Source organism: Mauremys mutica, chromosome 2, assembly GCF_020497125.1.
Source record: "Mauremys mutica isolate MM-2020 ecotype Southern chromosome 2, ASM2049712v1, whole genome shotgun sequence".
Lineage (NCBI taxonomy): Eukaryota > Metazoa > Chordata > Testudines > Geoemydidae > Mauremys > Mauremys mutica.
The window spans coordinates 112,215,176-112,234,238 of record NC_059073.1 but is presented as its reverse complement, the minus strand read 5'-3'; the positions used below and the strand labels follow the sequence as shown (position 1 = coordinate 112,234,238).

At 44.0% G+C, this 19,063-nt stretch overlaps 1 protein-coding gene across 1 annotated transcript in view; it reads right to left on the bottom strand.

Annotated features, from left to right (window-relative positions):
- The window catches only part of KIF13A (kinesin family member 13A), a 210,870-nt gene that overhangs the window by 68,934 nt on the left and 122,873 nt on the right, over positions 1-19,063 (bottom strand). Inside the window, exons 6-12 of the mRNA XM_045004519.1 lie at positions 18,258-18,350; positions 17,419-17,599; positions 13,619-13,706; positions 12,168-12,302; positions 10,803-10,915; positions 2,299-2,410; positions 356-568 (exon numbers count right to left, since the gene is read on the bottom strand). Coding sequence (XP_044860454.1) covers positions 356-568; positions 2,299-2,410; positions 10,803-10,915; positions 12,168-12,302; positions 13,619-13,706; positions 17,419-17,599; positions 18,258-18,350 — 935 coding nt within the window. The remainder of the gene's footprint in view (positions 1-355; positions 569-2,298; positions 2,411-10,802; positions 10,916-12,167; positions 12,303-13,618; positions 13,707-17,418; positions 17,600-18,257; positions 18,351-19,063) is intronic.

Here is a 19,063-nt window from a genome sequence, read left to right as displayed (position 1 = left end):
AACACACAAAAAAGTTGAAAACTTTCTATGCAGTTATGATCACAGGTCACTGTCTGTTCTGTGCTGTACTACACAGCATCTACTTGTGCCTTTAGATTAAGTTCTTCAGGAAAGGATCTAGTTTGGCAAAGCACACCTTCTGTACAACCCAGTGTATGCTTACACGAGGCCCATGAACCATCAGATATTTCAGCTTATTTCAAGAAACCAAGTTAATGACTTACAATATAATTAACATAGCAATCTCACTTTCCATACTTTGTTGTAAGAACTACACACAGAACTAAATTCCTATCAATACACATGACATTTCCTTACAGAACTCTAGTGCTCACAGTGCTCCAAATTACTTTACCTCAGCTTGCGAGAGCTGTTCTTTCAGTTTTTCCACCTCTTCACGTAGTTCTCGAATGACCCTGGCATTTGGATCTTCATTTACCACAGCATGATTAACTATCCTTTTGGCTCTGTCTGCATATCTCAGCGTAGAGAGCGTTTCTTCATAATTGTCAGCTGATGGGCTAATTGTGGCTATCATGGCAGTCTGGCTGTTTCCTCCCAAGTTGTCCTGTAAAGCATAATCTTCGAAAGTTTGAGGAATACAGGACAGATTAAAACGTACCCCATGCTCTCTGTAGTCATAATGTGCCCTTGCAAAGAACGGATTTGAAATATGAATCACATCTATTTAGACACCAAAGTGCACTGATTAATTTGAATCTGATCTATAACTCAAACAATTTCTAGGTCTCAGTGCATTAGACATGATCCCATTACAGATTACTACCATAGATAATAAGATATCACTGCTGGGAGAGCAAAAACAGCAGTAGAGAATCTGTTCCTAGTAATATGGAAAAAAGTCGGTAGCAGCAGCCACTCCCCAGCTCATTAAAAATCAAGACCTGGTGTGTGTACACAAACTGTATGCTCTGATCCCACAACACATCATGTTTACAGTTTGTCTATAACAGAGGTTTTCAAACTGTGGGGCATACCTCTCCAGAGGAGTGCAGAGGAATGTCTGGGGGGGTCCAGCGCAGGGTCGGCCCCTCCCAATACCCAACCCTCTCTTGAGGTGGCTCAGGAAGGTAGGAAACTACATGTAGGAAATTTGTGTCTTTTTGCTCATGACCGTCATGCAGAGGAGCAGGCAGTGGCAAGACCAACGATGCACTTCCGCCTAGGTTGGGAATGGAGAGCAGCTCCTCCAACCTGCACATAGATCCCAACACTTCCCCACTCATGTGACAGGGATGGCTGTACTCCAATAGCTGCCCCCGTGATGACTTCACACTCCTGTTCTCACAGCATTTAGCGCCAAAGTCAAACAGGCTGCCATTTTGAGCCACAGATAAGTGTGGGGAGAGAGGAAGTGCTGGGGGGGGCTGCATGGACAGTGGCTCCTGGGACCAAAGGTGAGGGGGGTGGGATGGGGCTTGATTTGTCCCAGAGCTGCATGAGGTGCCCAAAGCGCTGTGCAGAGCTGCCCTCTGCCTATAGGTTCCTGCCACCTGGGTCTGCCTGAGCGGGTTACAGGCAGTCTCCCCAGCCCACGTCAGGGTGGCATGGTTCCCCCCGGGTGATGGAATCTGTCAACCTTCAAACAGCGTAAAGAAGTCCAGACAAGGGCCTCTGGGCCAGTGCTGCGGCAGAGGGGTGGGATCTCCACCTGCCGTGGGCAGCCGCATGTGCCCGGAAGGTTATTCCCTGCCCATGACTGCAGCTGTCCTGGCAAGCCACAGGCAATCTGGGCGCAGTCCAGGAAGGAGGCGCTGTCTGTACTGCTCAAACTGTGTTACTTCAGGATCACTGTGGCTCCTTCTCCACCCCTGCTGCAGCCAGACCTCGAAGCAGGAGTCACTGTGGGGTGCAAAGCCAGGGCACCCAGTGGCTCACTGTGTAGAAGATGGCTTGCTCAACTGCCTGCCTGTTCAGAGTCTGGCATTCACAGGCTCACCGCACACTTTCCTGGGTGCAGCTCAGAGCCCTGCTCCCCTATGTGTGACCATAATGCCCCTCGCAGGACCCACACTGTGCTCCCTCACCCCCATCCAGGGCAGCGGCAGAGGCTTGGGTGAGCCCCACATGGCAAGGCTTGGGGCAGCCCTGCACAGCGGGGCTTGGAGATAGAGCGCCACCTCCATCCCGACTCACCTGAGTGGGCCACCTAGTCTGTGGGTCTCTTTCGTCTGGGTTGGGGAGTGGGGGCAACTACAAATAATAAGTCAAAGGGGGGCTCAGCTCAGAAAGTTTGAAAACCACTGGTCTACGGGGTGAAATGAGACCATGCATTACCTTGAGAAGCCAGGTTAGTACAGAATCTCTATAAGGCACAAACTTGTTTTTCCCCTTTCCTGCTGCTTGGTCAGCAAGTGATGATATAACCAATCCCAGCGTTGAGAGTGACCTAAGAAAATAGCAAAACATTAACAGCTTTGTATATATATTCCAAACAACAGGATTTGGTAAAAGGCAGAAGAGGAGGATGACCTGAAAGAGAACTAGACTCTGTGGTTTGCAGTTGTTCATATACAGTTTCTAAAGATCCCTGTTAAAGTAACCATATTTATAAAAAGAGAATTGGATTCAGAGAGCAGTCTAAGTGGTTGCCTAGGATTCCATACTGCAACCTAATGAGACTAAACCCGAAAGTCTGGAGCTCAGTTAAAATATTACAATATTTTAAACACTTCAGCATGTGAGGTTACAGCATCTTATGTACCCTTCCTCACAGGGTAAAGTCCAAAGGTAAGAGACCTTTTGCCTCAATACTTCTTCATTAAGCACTGCTGATGGCGCTGTAGAGCTGAATAAGAGGGACTGAAGACAACAGAACTACTCACATGTTTAAGCATGTGCATAAATGTATGCAGGTTCTGGGCCTAAATTAGAATGACAAAATAGTTAAAGCAAAATAGGAAGTTAGTCTTGTTTTAAAGCAAAGATTCTTACTCCCACCACCATGTTCCCAATCCGCACATAAACCCTTTACAAAGAATCAACTAATTAATGCTGATTGGATTGAGGAGCAGGTGGGAATAGTTGGCCCTATATATAGTCTACTTATATTTACATATTTTAATATGCTATATAGATATATTTTTACATTCGTACTTACACATCATATACGTGTGTAGGCAGCGCCATCACTATACGCTACAGCAGCGCAGCTGCACCAGTGCAGCTATGCTGCTGCAGCACTGTAAGTGTAAACAAGCCCTTAGATGCAGGAACAGTGGGTCTTGGCACAGTGCCTATCAGAATGAGGCTATGACCCTGATTGGGGCCTTTGAGTGTTATTGCAATAAAAGCAGTAAATAATGGTCAAAAGATGTTGCCTAAAAGTGCTTTAATGAGAGATCTGAAGGAATTCCAGCTGTTACAACTCTTATGGAAGATGTTCCAATATCGTGCAGCAGAAGGACATACTGGGATGTTATGAGAGGAGGCATGGATGGAGTATAGACAAGGGAGTAGAAGGAAATAAGATTTAGGGAGGGACATGTCAATTTGTCCTTATGCTCACACATCCTAGCACAGGGGTGGCCAACTTGTGGCTCCGGAGCCACATGCGGCTCTTCAGAAGTTAATATGCAGCTCCTTGTATAGGCACCGACTCCAGGGCTGGAGCTACAGGCACCAACTTTCTGATGTGCTGGGGGTACTCACTGCTCAACCTCTGGCTCTGCCACAGGCCCTGCCCCCACTCCACCCCTTCCCGCCCCCTCCCCTGAGCCTGCTATGCCCTCACTCCTCCCCACCCTACAGAGCTTCCTGCACACCACAAAACATCTGATCAGGAGGTGTGGGGAGGGAGAGGGAGGCGATGATCGTTGGGACTTCTGACGGGCAGGAGGCGCTGGGAGCGGGGGGATAATAATGGGGGGCTGCTGACATATTACTGTGGCTCTTTGGCAATGTACATTGGCAAATTCTGGCTCCTTCTCAGGCACAGGTTGGCCACCCCTGTCCTAGCATGTATATTTGCCTATCTGTACATAGAATACCAGTGTATGAATGACCATACCATGCAGCACAAAGGGGTATTTTAATTTTAAATTGTTGTATAAGTGAAAGTACACCAGCCTTTGTAGTACTGTCAGGGAAAACTGATCCCTGGATCCCTAATCTCTCATTTCCAGAGGCTGTGAAGATGGCAAATATTAGGGTGCCACACATTGCTCCAGACTAACCTCCCAAGACAATTAAGGAGCACCAATAGCAGACTCTTAAGGGTGTGCTGTTGAATATCCATCAGCTAGAGGAACAGTGGCAAAAACAGAAGACCCCTAGGAATAAGGAGAAATATAAAAACAAGAGAAAGTGGGAAAAGTTTCACCCAAGCAAGTAGTCCCAAGGAAAACACTAAAACAGGGGTCGGCAACCTTTCAGATGTGGTGTGCCGAGTCTACATTTATTCACTCTAATTTAAGGTTTCGCGTGCTGGTAATACATTTTAATGTTTTTAGAAGGTCTCTCTCTATAAGTTTATAAACTATTGTTGTATGTAAAGTAAACAAGTTTTAAAAAATGTTTAAGAAGCTTCATTTAAAATTAAATTAAAATGCAGATCTTATCAGTTTAGTGCAGTGGTTCTTAACCTGGGGTGAACGCACCCACTGGGGCAGGGACAGTGCAAGGATATTTTGCGCCCCCGGTGAAACTTCCACCTTGCCGCCCCCTCCCCCCGCCCCTTGGACATCGGTTCATTGAGGGGCAAATCCCAACGAGCCTTTATAGACCCTAGGGGCCAGCCATGCCCATGGGCTGCTCCCCAGACCAGGTTCCTCCCCCCCCCATGAGCCCTCCCCACTCCACTCCGGTGACCCCTGCCCCAAGTCCACTCACTGGCTTAGCCAGGCTTGGGCCACTGCAGAAGCTCAACAGGGAGGAACTGCCTTCCGGAGGCACTGGAGAGCCAGAGTGTCCCGCTTGCGGCAGCAGTGAGTCCCAGCCATGGAGGAGCCGGCATGATGCAGGGGGCCAGCAGCCTTGCAAAGGTGGCAGCGCCGCTAGCGGGGAGCAGCTATGCCCCCCTGCCCAGGCTGCAGCCTGGCACCCCCCAGGGACTCCTGCAGGCTGCAGTGGATGTATGTGGGCGCCGGCTCCCCCCTCGCCTAGGGTTACCATATTTCAACAATCAAAAGAGAGGGGAGAGCCCTGCCCTAGCCCCACCCCCATCCACTCCCTCCTACTTCCCACCCCGACTGCCCCAGTCAGAACCCCCAAACCTCTCCCCTGCTCCTTGGCCCCTGACTGCCCCCTCCTGGGACCCCGGCCCCTAACTGCCCCCAGAACCCCACCCCCTACCTAAGCCTCCCTGCTCCTTGTCCCCTGACTGCCCCCTCCTGAGGCCTCCCCCACCCTAACTGCCCCCCCAGGACCCTACCCCCTACCTGTCCCCTGACTGCCCCAACCCTTATCCACACCCCCGCCCTCAGACAGACCCCTGGGACTCCCACAGCTCATCCAACCATTCCCTGCCCCCTGACAGGACCCCCAGAACTCCCGACTCATTCAACCTTCCCCCTGCTCCCTGACTGCCCCCCGGGACTCCCCTTACCATGCCCATGCTGGTCAGACGCTGGCTCCACGTGGAGCAAAACTCCATGTGGAAAGCTGAGGCAGCCGGAGGGGGGGGGAGCTGTGGAAGGGGTGGCAGCGGCTCACACTTCTGGGAGCCGCAGAACCTGAGCACGGTGATGGAGGAGCCAGGGGGGCTCCTGCAGCAGATGCATGCGGGCGGTGGTCCCGTGTGCCCCCCTCAGACTCTGTGGCTCCTGGGAGAGTGAGCCGCTGCCACTGCCCCACCCGCAGCAGGCCCAGGGCCCTGCACCCCGATGGCTCACACTCCTGGGGGCCGCAGAATCCGAGCATGGTGAGGTGGGAGCTGGGGGCCATGCCTGCTGCTGGTTTGGGGACCCGACTGCCGTCCCCCTGTCCCGCTCAGCCTCCTGCCAGCCTGGGGTTCTGTTCACTCAGCCGGCAGCGGGCTGAGCGGGGCCGGCAGCCGGGACCCCGGCTGGCAGCCGCGTGCCAGGCAAAATCGGCTCGCATGCCACCTTTGGCACGCATGCTGTAGGTTGCCGACCCCTGCACTAAAGCAACCTCTGCACCCAACACTGGGTAAAATGGAGATAACGATAGTGACCTCTTTTGTAAGAAGCTTTGAGATTTACCAATGAAAATTGCTACACAAGAGCTAGGTATTATTATTATTATTATTAATAATAATCAAATACAATCTGTTTTATACAGCTAATTGTTAACAAATGTAATACCACCAAAATGAACATCCCTTAAAAATACAAATGAAGAAACTGTAACAAAAGCCATTGTCTAAACATTGTAAGGGAAGTATTATGAGAAATGTCTGCAATAAAATAATTACACGATTCCAGTGTCTACTTTGCCTCATAACTCACAATGCACCGGAGATGTGTAATTACTTTAATCTAATCTACACGCTGTTGTCTGATATTGCTTACATAATGCCCTTTAACAAAAACCACCACCACCACCCAATAAGCTGGGACAGTTCAGAAAGAGTAAGTTTACTTGGCAGCCTGGTGCAGAATACATGAAAGAGAGTCGCTTCTGTGGGTTTCACATTTTCAACATCCCTTTTTCCTTATGCATGACTGGGCTCACTTGTTATTGTGCAGTTGGAGGCCTGCACATTCGAAACAAGTGCCTGAGTCTGCAGTGGTAGAGGTGGTGCTTGCTTATCAGAGTGGAGAACGCTGCACTGAATGGCATAGTTTCAGCCCATTTTCAGAGGGTTTTCATTGACATTTAGTAAATAGAACCCAGCTACTGCTCCTAGTATTATGAAAGCTACTCAGAACACAGTATTGTGGGCAATTTTGTTTTCAAAGGCTTGCTTAGTACACCTCTACCCCGATATAATGCGGTTCAATATAACGCAAATTCGGATATAATGCAGTAAAGCAGCGCTCTGGGGGGCGGGGCTGCTTTACCTCGTTATATCCGAATTCATGTTACCGCAAGCAGTTCCTCAGGGAGGGAGGAGAAGCAGAGCTGCGGCACGCTCGTGGGAGGAGGCGGAGCGGAGGTGAGCTGGGGCGGGGGGGCCCCGGGAAGGCCCGCAGCAAGTAACAGGGGGCACAGAGGAACCGCTCCCCACTCCAGCTCATCTCCACCTCCTGCCCTGAGCGCGCCGCCGCCCCTCCGCTCCCCCCCCCCCCATCAAGGCTTGCCGGGCCAAACAGCTGATTGGCATGGCAAGCCTGGGAGGGAGGGAGGGAGGGAGGGAGAAGTGGAGCGGCAGCACGCTCAGGGAGGAGGCGGAGGCAGAGCGAAGGTGAGCTGGGGCACGGAGCGGTTCCTCTCCCTACCCCAATATAACGCAGTCTCACCTATAACACGGTGAAATTTTTTGGCTTCTGAGGAACGCGTTATATCAGGGTAAAGGTGTAGTTACAATTATGATAGCAACAACTGTGGTTTTACTAAAAAGCATCGCAATTACGGCCTGTTTAAGAAGAGTGCTTTAACTCTTGGCAGGCACTAATCAATGGCTGATTTAGTCTGTGCCTCTTATTATGTGTTTTCTAGAGATTCCCCAGATACATTGCAAAGGACTGTGGGGTACTGCTGCCCCTATGGTCAGTATGCTAGCCAGTACTCTACTGGGAGAGAAGCAGGCACAGTCAGCTCTTCTGAAGATCTTTGCAAGGACCGAGGAAGACAGTTATGGGGCAGGTCCCTTGAAAACCCTGATGGAGGGGAGACAAGTAGCCACCCAGCACCCTCTGGAAGGAAGGCTGGAGAGGGCCATCTTCTTATGTTTTTTTTATATACAAAGAGAAGTCATATATCTGGATGACTGTAAGCCTGAATTACTTATTTTAGGTTAAGGTAAATAACTAGAGAAAACAAATAAAGTTTCAGTGAGAGAGCACAATGTGTGCATCTCCTTTAAAAGGAGTTGCACTACCTCTGAGAACAAAACAGAAGCGCTCTCTGCAGAAAGCAGACTCCTGGGTCTAATACACTGATAGCAAGATCTAAGACTTAAATAGTGCAAGTTATTTCTGGAGCTGATGGGGATGGAGCAAACTATCCCTACCCTCCAAAGCATTCCCAAAAATAAAAGGACTGCCTGAGGTAGGATGAGCTGTGGGGGAGAGAAGGGGAGGATATAACTGGAGAAGAGTCTATTTCATCCACAGTGTTTGCTTTTATATAGAAACTGAACTTCCAAGAAAATCTGCAGGAACTGGTTAGATGCCACAGAAGTCGCCCTGCAAAATTTTTGGTTTATGTGGTTGTACTGTAGGGTTTGCCCAGCCCTGTAAATGCATGTCAGACTGCTTTGCCTTCCTTTATTTTCACATTCTCATCCAAAACAGTTACATATAGCAATCAATATGGATTATATTCTAATGCAGTGGTTCTCAAACTAGGGCCGCTGCTTGTTCAGGGAAAGCCCCTGGCAGACTGGGCCAGGCCCGTTTGTTTACCTGCCGCGTCCGCAGGTTCGGCTGATCAGAGCTCCCACTGGCCGCGGTTTGCCGCTCCAGGCCAATGGGGTCTGCGGGAAGCAGCACGGGCTGAGGGATGTACTGTCCGCCCTTCCTGCAGCCCCTATTAGCCTGGAGGCAGGTAAACAAACCGGCCCGCCAGGGGCTTTCCCTGAACAAGCAGTGGCCCTAGTTTGAGAACCACTGTTCTAATCGATTATTGCCATTTCAAGCAATTATAGCCACTCTACTGTTGAATCATTATAAAAAAACCTGGGATACTTTACAAGTCAGTCAAATTCACTGTCCACTATGTTATAAAATGTGTTGATTATCGTAAGATGGTGTGTTGCTAAAATTTTCCGTGCCATTTTGGAAATCTCAACTATTGTGTCTGCCCGAGAGCTCACTATCTATTTCAGAGACACACTATTCTGAGTGACAATACAAAGTATGTGTGCTACACATTATTAACACATAGGAGAAATGGTTTATGCTCAGTGTTCTGTGAAAATCAGTTCTAGTAGCTTAACGTCTAGAAACAAACTTTAATTACTGGTTGCAATGCACTTTCAGAATGAGAGGGAAAAATCTACCTCTCTCAAAATAAAAATGTCTTTTTTCCCCAAGTGCAAAACAAATACGAGTTCTGTGGCTTCTTGTAAGTGAAAGAGTTAGACAATTCTACAAGGTGTCAGGAAAGAGAGGTAAAGAACACGATAGTACAACACTAAAGAAATTCTCTTCAGCCTTCAAGCATGAAATGGAGTTTCAAATAGAGAGCAGTGAATAAATGGATAAAGGGGATATAGACTTGTACCAGGCAAGAACTTAACTTGGGGTAAAAGTACATACAGAAATGAATGAAGAGGGATTTTTTTTCTATTCTCTTTTTAGAACTATTTCAAAGTAAAATTTAGTACTCATGAAAGATTTGAAATCTCTCTCTCTATCCACAGAAAAGATACAGCATGGACAGAGCAAGATTCCAAAACTGCCACCACAATAAAGGATGTAAAGCCTGACTTGGAGGGATCAGGGTAGAGGGAAAAGTGAGGAGAATTCACTCTCAATGCCCATTCAGTTCTCGGTATATATGCCATGACTGCCAGCATGAATGGCAATTAGCGTCTGTTGTGGCAATGGTCTTTGTGATATGTCACTTTTCCACTAGGAGTTAGACTGAGACAACCAACTCATTTCCCGTAGGCCTGTGACCAACCATGAGATTCATAGTGACCAGAAACTAAAACTAACAGCTGGAATTGAATCAGTGACCTTGAGGGTTAAGTAGAAGCAGCAAAGAATCCTGTGGCACCTTATAGACTAACAGACGGTTTGCAGCATGAGCTTTCATGGGTGAATACCCACTTCTTCGGATGCGATACTTGAGGGTTAAGACTCCACATACCGCACTACCAACCTAAAGCCATCCAGTTTCCCATCACATGTAGTGATTCTTAACCTTACTGTGCCAATCATGTAAACTTTTTAACATGACACCCTTATGCAAAGTAGATTGGTGTTTACAGAAGAATCTCTGTACCTGTCCAGCTTCTAAAAGAGGTTAGGTTTTTAATATTATAGTATAAATGTTGTTGAAATATACCTCTGCTGTCCTGCTCCCCTTACAGAGAACCAAAAAAGTTTTATGGAAACTTTTAAAATTGGTAATTGAAAAAAAAGCTAGGTTTGGATGCTGCATTTTATCTCATTTTTCCCAAGGAAATTAATATATTTAAGACAATGGTGATGATATGCTAAGTATTTGTTTTGTGGAATAATACAGTAGTTATGGTAGCAAAATCCCCTATAAATTGTCATTGCTTGAGTTACAGATGCCTCTAGGCAACCTTAAACTTACACACCTTCATTGTGACCTTTTTTTCTTAAACTGTGAATTATACTCTTACATATTTTTAGCAAATGTTGGAGCAAAGCCATCCAGTTTTCACCTAATTTTTTATGGTTTGTATTCTTCCTTTTATGGCTTACATTCTTTCAAAGATGAGATTGCTACATGTGTCTGTGGAAAGGGTGTGTAAATGAATCACAAAGGTGTATTCTTTAAGACTGCTGTTGTCACTTTTTCCAAATAAGCAGCACACAGATCTCACCTGAATCATGTATGAATCAGGTTCCCTACGTCAATGTATAATGTGGTGTTCAGCACATAGTTGCTGAAAAAACGTAATTAACTGCTTGTTCACCAGAAGCATCACTTGAAGTGATTTATGACAAATGATTCCAGGCAGGCAGGCAGTGAAACATTAATCTTGGAAGATTACACTTCATATTTGCCAGTGTCCTTACTTGTTTATGTTGCTGCCTTCCTTCAGACGGTCTCCTGCAGCTCCTGTTTTAGACACTCTCTCGCTACCAGCCAAATCCACCAGGCTGACCTTGCTGACTTTCTCTCCAGAATTCTAGAAGAATGAAACATAGGAGACAAATAGCCAAGAAATGTGAATACAAAATGCTAAAGAACCAGATATACTTGCAGTACTTAAATCCTGCTGTTTTATGAGCAGTGCATTATGAACAGTGACAAACTAGAGGTGTAAGAGAGCCTGAAGAAAAAGGAATTCCCATAAAGCTTTTTAATTTTTTTAAACAGTTACTCTCATATCACTTTATCCCTAAGGATTGCACCACTTATGAAATAGCATTAACTATGGTGCAAGTTCAATAACTTTACTGGCATGGTAAGCTAGTAAAGTGTTGCCAATGCTAATACAGCAAAAATCTTCTGTCTAGGACAGGTTTTACAGTAGTCAGTCTTAAACAGCATGCTCATCTCTCATTTGGCAACTGGCTGCTTCCATAGTTTTCCTTGTACATTTAATTTCAATCTGAATCATCATCTCTACTAGATGAGCTAAGGGAATCAAAGTGTTTCAATTTGACTGAAAAAATTATTTGAGGATGGATTACCTTTTAGGTACCAATGGAAAATAGTTCAAGTTACAATAAAGACAGGATATGTCTATACTGCAATCAGGGAGTGTGGTTAACACGAGCTTGGGTTTGTCTACACATTCTGCAATCTAGCTACGGTGGGTACAATTAGCAGTGAAGCCATGGCAGCATGTGCTTCAGTGAGGGCTGTACAGTGAGGGATGCTGGGAACTTATTTGGGTGCCTTGCTGGGCCTTGCTGCTGTAGCTTCACTGCTATTGGTAACCCGTGCTAGCTTGAGTAAAGCTAGCTCAGATATAGCTACACATGCTGCAATCACACTTCCAACTGCAGTGCACTCACACTCTTAAAGACAAAAGAAAAGACGAACCAAAAGAATACTCACGTGTCCTACCTTCCCACACAAATAACTACTAACGGGATCAAAGGAAAGGGTAATGTAATATCATACAGGAAACTGTGCCCAGGTGACATTATGACTCTTAAGGCAGAGGCAAAAAACTCCACCCCTCAGGAGTCAAGGCAGCTTAAGTTATAAAATGATAGGCCATTTGTGTCTCCTTATCCCAGATTAAGCAGTGCTACCTATAGACGAATAACAGTATGCGTCCTGACAATGGACTTCAATTGTGTTCTCCACGTTTCCTTTAAATTTATCACCCTTGAAATATAAATCCTGGAGGCTGAGTGGCTGAAAGGAGAAAAATGGCAGCAAATCCCTCTTATTTCAAACAAGGATCACCACAAACACGCACTTACACCAGACTGCAGGTCATAAAGTGTCTGAGTTACTACAATATTGAATACAGCATGAGAGCGGCTGCTTTCCTCATTCATGTTAGTTGCAGCAACCGTTCGAGATTTGTTTCCCTCCGACATCAGGGACTCAATATCCTGGAGAATACACATAGTAAAAAGGGATGTTAAGATAAAAGTTGGTGAAATTGTTCTTCCCACTAAACAAAATTCTCATTAACATAGAAAAGAAGAGGACCTTCTCCATACTTTTTGAGATAGAGTACAAAGGGTGCATAATTTGATAGGCTGAAGTTATTCACACCACTAAATTTTTAAGAGCTGTACAAGTCATATTTGTTTATTGCCAGTAATTAGGGCAATAGAAAACCCTTTAGACATATGAACACAATGTGTTTCTTCAGTGAGCCGCACTAATACTATCTTCACTTAATTGGCTCAAAGGGTTCTCTCACTTAGAGACCGTACCTTTCTACATGTATAAAACCAAAGGCAATTATGTTGAGTTCGATACATGTGCTTGCTGACTCTCCTGAGCAAATGTGCATTAAAAAAAAAAAGTTGTGAAAATTCACACTAGCAAAATGTTCTTTTGGAGAGGATTGATTGCATTTGGTTTTCCCTTAGCTAACATAATTCATAAAAGCTGGAACCAGAGAAACTGCAATCTGTCAATGACTGAGAGAAACTGCTTCTTTCATTTATTTGAGCTTTAATATTATATTCAACACATATTATCTAAGTGAACTAGAAGGTAGTTTTCATGCTTACATTGTGTACATCTGCCTCAGAAGTATACAAGTCTCTGAAAAGAGTAGTCTTTCCTCCTTTAGTAGTACATGAAAAGTATTAGTGAAGATTTTCTGCCATTTTTTAAAAATACTTAAACAGGTTTTTCATCCAATTTCCTTTATAAAGAAAGCTCCATGCAGCGTGTACAGCATTTCTGTAAATATTACCTTTTATTGTCTTTTATAAACCCTAGAAACATAACATTTTCAAAAGAGTCAGAGTGACTCAAGTGGGCCCTTCTGCAGCTATGGTAAACTCTAATACAAATAATATGCATAATACAAGAAAAGTGTAACCAATGGGCAGAAAACAATGAAAATAATAAAGAAATATTGGCAAACTTAACACATTGGCTACATATACACTGTAATCTCCAAAAACAAAGAGCCTGATACTGCTGCCACAGAAGTCAACAGGAATTTTTCCATTGACTTCCATGGGGGAAAAAAGATCAGGCCAAAAGTTTTTAATTGAAATAAATAATTCTGAGTCTTCAGGCAGACATTTTTGTGACTGTCAATAATTAAGCCAAATATTAGAACATGTAAATCATCTCAAAGAACCAAAACATCAGAGTAGATACTGGTTTACATAGTACAAAATTCCTTATCGCCTTGTTTACAGAAATGTTATTTAGTTATTTGTCATCAGTTTATATTTACCTCAAAGTTAGTAACAGCCAGTTGAGACAAGCCATCTACATATGGCCCCAATACTTTGTGCTCTCGAACCTTAAGGGACTGCCGGCTCCTTAGGAACAAAGCAGGGTGTTATTCAAAAATCTTCCCATAGCAATCTATTATTATGAACTTTATTGGTTAAAAAAGAAATCCATGAAAGTAATTGTCTGAAGTGCCAATACATCAGCTATAGAACATAGAGATCCATTTTTAAAATTCTGTGTTTTTTTTAAATGATTAAAGTAATAGCAAAACCACCTTCCAGATAAACTCTGTATTTGTTTTGCTTTTTATTTCTATTGTTAATCTACCTACTAGGTTTTAATCATTATAATGTGAATTTTTTTTAAATGCACACACTTATTGGAGGGGTGGGGTGGGGATAGGGGGTTAGAACAGACCTTGACATGCTTCATATTACTTTTTTCTCTAGACAAAAATGGAAAAACAAAAATCCGGGATGTGATAGAGCAAATCAAGGAAGAAACTCAAAACTTTATATTTTTTCACACTTTATCCAAACGTAACAACCTAATCTTTAAATTGTATCTGTTAGTTGACATATACAATTCTGTATATATTGGGCACATATTCACAGTCAGGGTTAAAAACAAAAAACAAAACCAGAAACCTATCCAGAGAACTAAACCCACCTGCCAGGGCAAATACAAAGTATAAGGGATGGCAAGTGGCTCTCAGTGAAGTCCATGGGACAATGCCTTATTGAGACGCTCAGCCACTATCCGTGGCTGCTGGGATGGGGGAAGGTTCTAGGATTTATCACCTAATAAATACAATTAAGTCAACCACTACATATTTACATATTCTCATGCATCTGACAAAGTGGGTATTCACCCACGAAAGCTTATGCTCTAATATATCTGTCAGTCTATAAGGTGCCACAGGACTCTTCGTTGCTTTTTACATATTTAGAGTTTGTCTACACTTAAAAGGCTACAGTGGCACAGCTGCACCGCTGTAGTGCTTCAGTGTAGACACACCTACACCTATAGGAGGGATTCTACCACCAGCATAGGTAATCTACCTCCCCAAGAGGCAGTAGCTACGTCGACAGAAGAATTCTTCCATTGACCTAGCGCCATCTACAAGGGACTTAGGCCAGTTTAATGACGATCAGGGGAGTGGATTTTTCACACCCCTGACTGATGTAGTTAACCTGACCTAATTTTCTATTGTAGATCAAGACTTAGGCTTTACAAACCCTCTTCTAAGACTCCCTCCTGTATATCAGTCTCATTGTGACTACCAGGAGAAGGTATTTTCCAACTCCAGAATTCCCTGACTACTTCTCCCCCTGCTTCTGGTGTTCCAGTCCTCTTCCCCTGTGAATACCTGTACACCTTGCCTCATAGCTTTTCCGAACAGAGTGAAAATGACATGATTTCTCATTTCATTGCTACACAGGGTTTTCAATAGAAGAAACTGACCAGAGTAAGTTACAGCAGAACCTCAGAGTTATGGACACCTCGGGCATGGAGGCGGTTCGTAAATGAAATGTTCCGTAACTCTGAACTAGCCATTATGGACATCAGCCATAGGGGGATTGGGGCTGCAGCCGGAGGGTAGGGGGCTCAGGGCTTCTGCCCTGCAGGAGCACTAGGACTCAGAGCTTTAGACCTGGGGGTGCACTGGGGCTCAGGGCTTCAGCCCCGTGGCTCCGCTCCCAGTTTCAGCCTCGCAGAGGGAACCATGGCTCAGGGCTTCAGCCTTGCAGCTCCGTTCCTGGTTTCTGCCCCATGGGGGGCACCGTGGCTCTCCACAGGTCCACCTCCAGTTTCAGCTGGCGGGGGTGGGGGACGACCAGGGCTCGAGGCTTTAGCTACGGGGAGAGCACTGAGGCTAAAACAGGCACTCCCCTCGTAGCTAAAGCCCCAAACCTCGGCACCCTCCACAGGGCTCAAGCCCCAACCTTCAGTGCCCCCCATGGGGCCAAAGCCCTGAGCCTTGACTCTCCCCATACTGTGGCTGAAGCCCTGAGCCCCAGGGCTAAAGCCCCACAGCTGTACAGTATTTACTGGATTTTTTTGGGGTGGGGTTGGGGTCTCTGCTGCTGCCTGATTGATTACTTCCAGTTCCACATGGTATCCAGTTGACCAATAAGTCCCTAACTCTGGTGTTCATATCTTTGAGGTTCTACTGTACTTTCATTCTGATGCACTATGAGCATTAAATAGGACACTTAAGTTTCTGCATTCTCAGAAGTCAGCACAGCATTGGTTTACATTTACAAGGTTATTTTTGGAACCATAAGAGAGTTTTTTTTAATGCAGAAACTGATGGTTTAGGTCTCCTCTGCTTGCCAGAGAAAGCTTCACATTTGACATTGGAGAGTATGACTGGATTTTTCATTTGTTGTCCATATCTAATTCTACACAAATGAAGGATAATGCTCTGAATAAAATGTCTTTAATTTGTTTTTTTAGTTTTCTCATAATTATTCATTCTTTTAAATACAGGGAACTAGGAGAGAAAGATTCAAGGATCATCACTGATATCTAGTTATAGTGAATGGCTGGATAGACACATGTAATATGTAACACAAAGTAAGTGCTTATATTAGTTTATGTTCAATTTTAGGGGATAGATTTTTTGTTTTATTTTGTTTTGAGGGAGTACAGTGGGGAGGGGAGACAAAAGTCATCTAACGAGTTTCAGGCCTAATCCGACATTCCTATCACAATCAGAACTCCTAGTGAAATAATTAGGAGTATGGAGTGTATAATGAAGGATGCAGGATTGGGCCGTCTTTTCCCTTGTAAGGCTTCCACAAGCACTGCAAGCTGTTAAGAGAAATTGTAAGTCACATATTTCTATAAAATAATGACATATGATAGCTAGTATATCAGGAGTTGCCATATATCACACAGCCACAAATAAGGAAGAATCAAGTTCCCCAATGTATTGATTAATTTGATATGCCTTTTTAGTTTTCTGTATTTCCCCACCCCTTACAATCATATATTTACTCTGCTTAGTGTTCTTGGTCCTTTAAAATTAATCTACATTTCCTAAAAAGAAAATACTTCTCTATAAAAACACTGTCTTACAAAATCTGAGAATGCTGCTGATATTCAAGGTTACACTTCTGCAACTATGGCAATAAATATTCAAATACATTCATCCCTTCTTCCCCATGTAAAAGGAAAGCATTCTTTTCCTGTCTTAAATGGATGTATATTGACATAGTGTGTGGTTTTCAACAGCTGTACTAAGCTGATCCAAAAGTGACTGCATTTCTACAGTTAATGAAGTGACTAGTTAAAAGTTGCTATTTTAAGCATCTATTCAAACAGATACAAGTAAGGAAGGGTATGTCTACACAAACTACAGCGGCACAGCTGCAGCGTTTCAGTGTAGATACTGTCAATGCCAACGGGAGGGTTCTCCCATTGGCATAGGTAATCCACCTCCCCAAGAGGCAGTAGCTAGGTCAGCAGAAGAATTCTTCCGCCAACCTAGTGCTGTCTACACAGGGAGTTAGGCTGACATAACTACATTGCTCAGGGGGGTAAAAAATCCACACTCCTGATTGGATTAGTTACGCTGACCTAATTTTCCAGTATAGACCAAACCTAAATCAACATCATCATGTCCACGCTTTACAAACTTGGTATTATTTGAGAACTGTTCACTTTAACATTTTGGTCATGTGATACTTCCTGAACAAGTTTTATACATATACAAGTTCACAAAAGCTTCTCAAAACCTTCCAAAGTGGGTAGTTCTATGTTGCAGTTTCAACTAATATAAAAACTACTCACCCTTTAGGGTCTAACAGATCTCTGACCTTCTCATTATAGATTTCCATATAGGACACTTCAACTTTAAAGGTCTGAGATTCATTTTCTTCTACAGAGATTCTCTGAAATAAAGCACCGCAGAGCCGTGGGATCAGGCCGAGCTGCTCTGCATTGCCCATCATTGAGAAGGATTTTCCTGAACCTAGAGAAAAGCAAAGGGGGAGAGAAATTGAATGTTTTAAAGCATCCTGCAATTTCTCAAATAGTCACTAAATTATTCACACAATGTATGTTTTCCTCCCCCTTTTGTTCTTCAAGAAGCACCTAAGAGAACAAAGTGGCTTGGAGGACACCAAGCAGTTAGCATGTTCATCTGAGTACAAAAGAAAAGAAATAGGTAAATCAATACAGGAATCCTTCACAACACCTCTACCACAATTGCCATTTATTGGCAACCCTTGTTGTCAGTCTCACCTAACACACACAAAAGAATGGATGGGCACAGGATATGAATTTCCAATTCAATCCTAGACGGTGGTTCCTGCAGGTAGAAACTAAACATCCATTTACAACTGTGTAAGGAATATTGCACTGCCACTGGCCTTGCTGAACCCATTCTGTGTTTAAATAGAGAATGACTTCAGTTTCCAGAGCTGTCAATCAAGTACTTAGTTAAAAATGAGCAGAAGATATAATTCTGTAGTAAAACAATGGTGTTTGAAGGGTTTTTTATTTTTACTGTTTTCCACAGAATTTTTAGATTCTCTTTTTAGTTCGAATATTTTTGTTTGATTCCCCCACACACACTTGCAAAGAAGCCATCTCCACCTTTTTCTCAGTTCAACAGAAGACTCTCTCACCTGTCTGTCCATAGGCAAAAATACAAGCATTATATCCCTGAAAGGCCTTTTCAAGAATTCCTTCTCCAAGGCACTTAAACACCACTTCTTGACCTAAAATAAACAAAAACAAAATAGCAAATCACAAAGAAACACCACAGTTTATTTAAAATAAAGGAGCAGGATTCTTAAACCTTGAGTAAATTGTGATTTTACTAACATGGAAATCTAAAAGGAAATTTTTGTTGTTCTGAGGGCATTGCTAAGGAAGAAAAACCATCATTATTAACACACAAAAATCAAAATGGCCAAGATTTCAAGCCTGGTTGCCTAAAACTGGCACCGCAAGCTATATTTAAGTATTTTAAAAAAGTTGCCTAGTTTTCATAGGTCCTGAGCACTTCACATTTACTTCAATGAGAACTACAGGCATCCAACACCTCTGAAAATCAAGCAACTAAAATTAGGTGCCTAGAAAAGAATCTAGGTGGCTAAACTTTAAGGCAACCAAGTGTGAACATTTTAGCAAGTATGCATTCTTGAATTACAAAAATACACATGGAGTGTAGTAGCAAAATTGCTAATTGCTGCAGCATCACTATTATAATGTGTTAGTGTCCCAGTTTAAAGAACACTCACTAGAAATTGTCCCAGCTATTCACTCTTGTGATCTGGTTCTCAAGTTTCAATAAAAGCCAGTTATTTTTCTTCCCATGTCAAGGTGACACCTTGAGCAAAATGAAAACTGAGATTCTGTCTAGGGATGATATGTATATTATTGGGCTGAATGGCTTAGCTTAGCATATACTGCAGCCACTCTTTTTTTT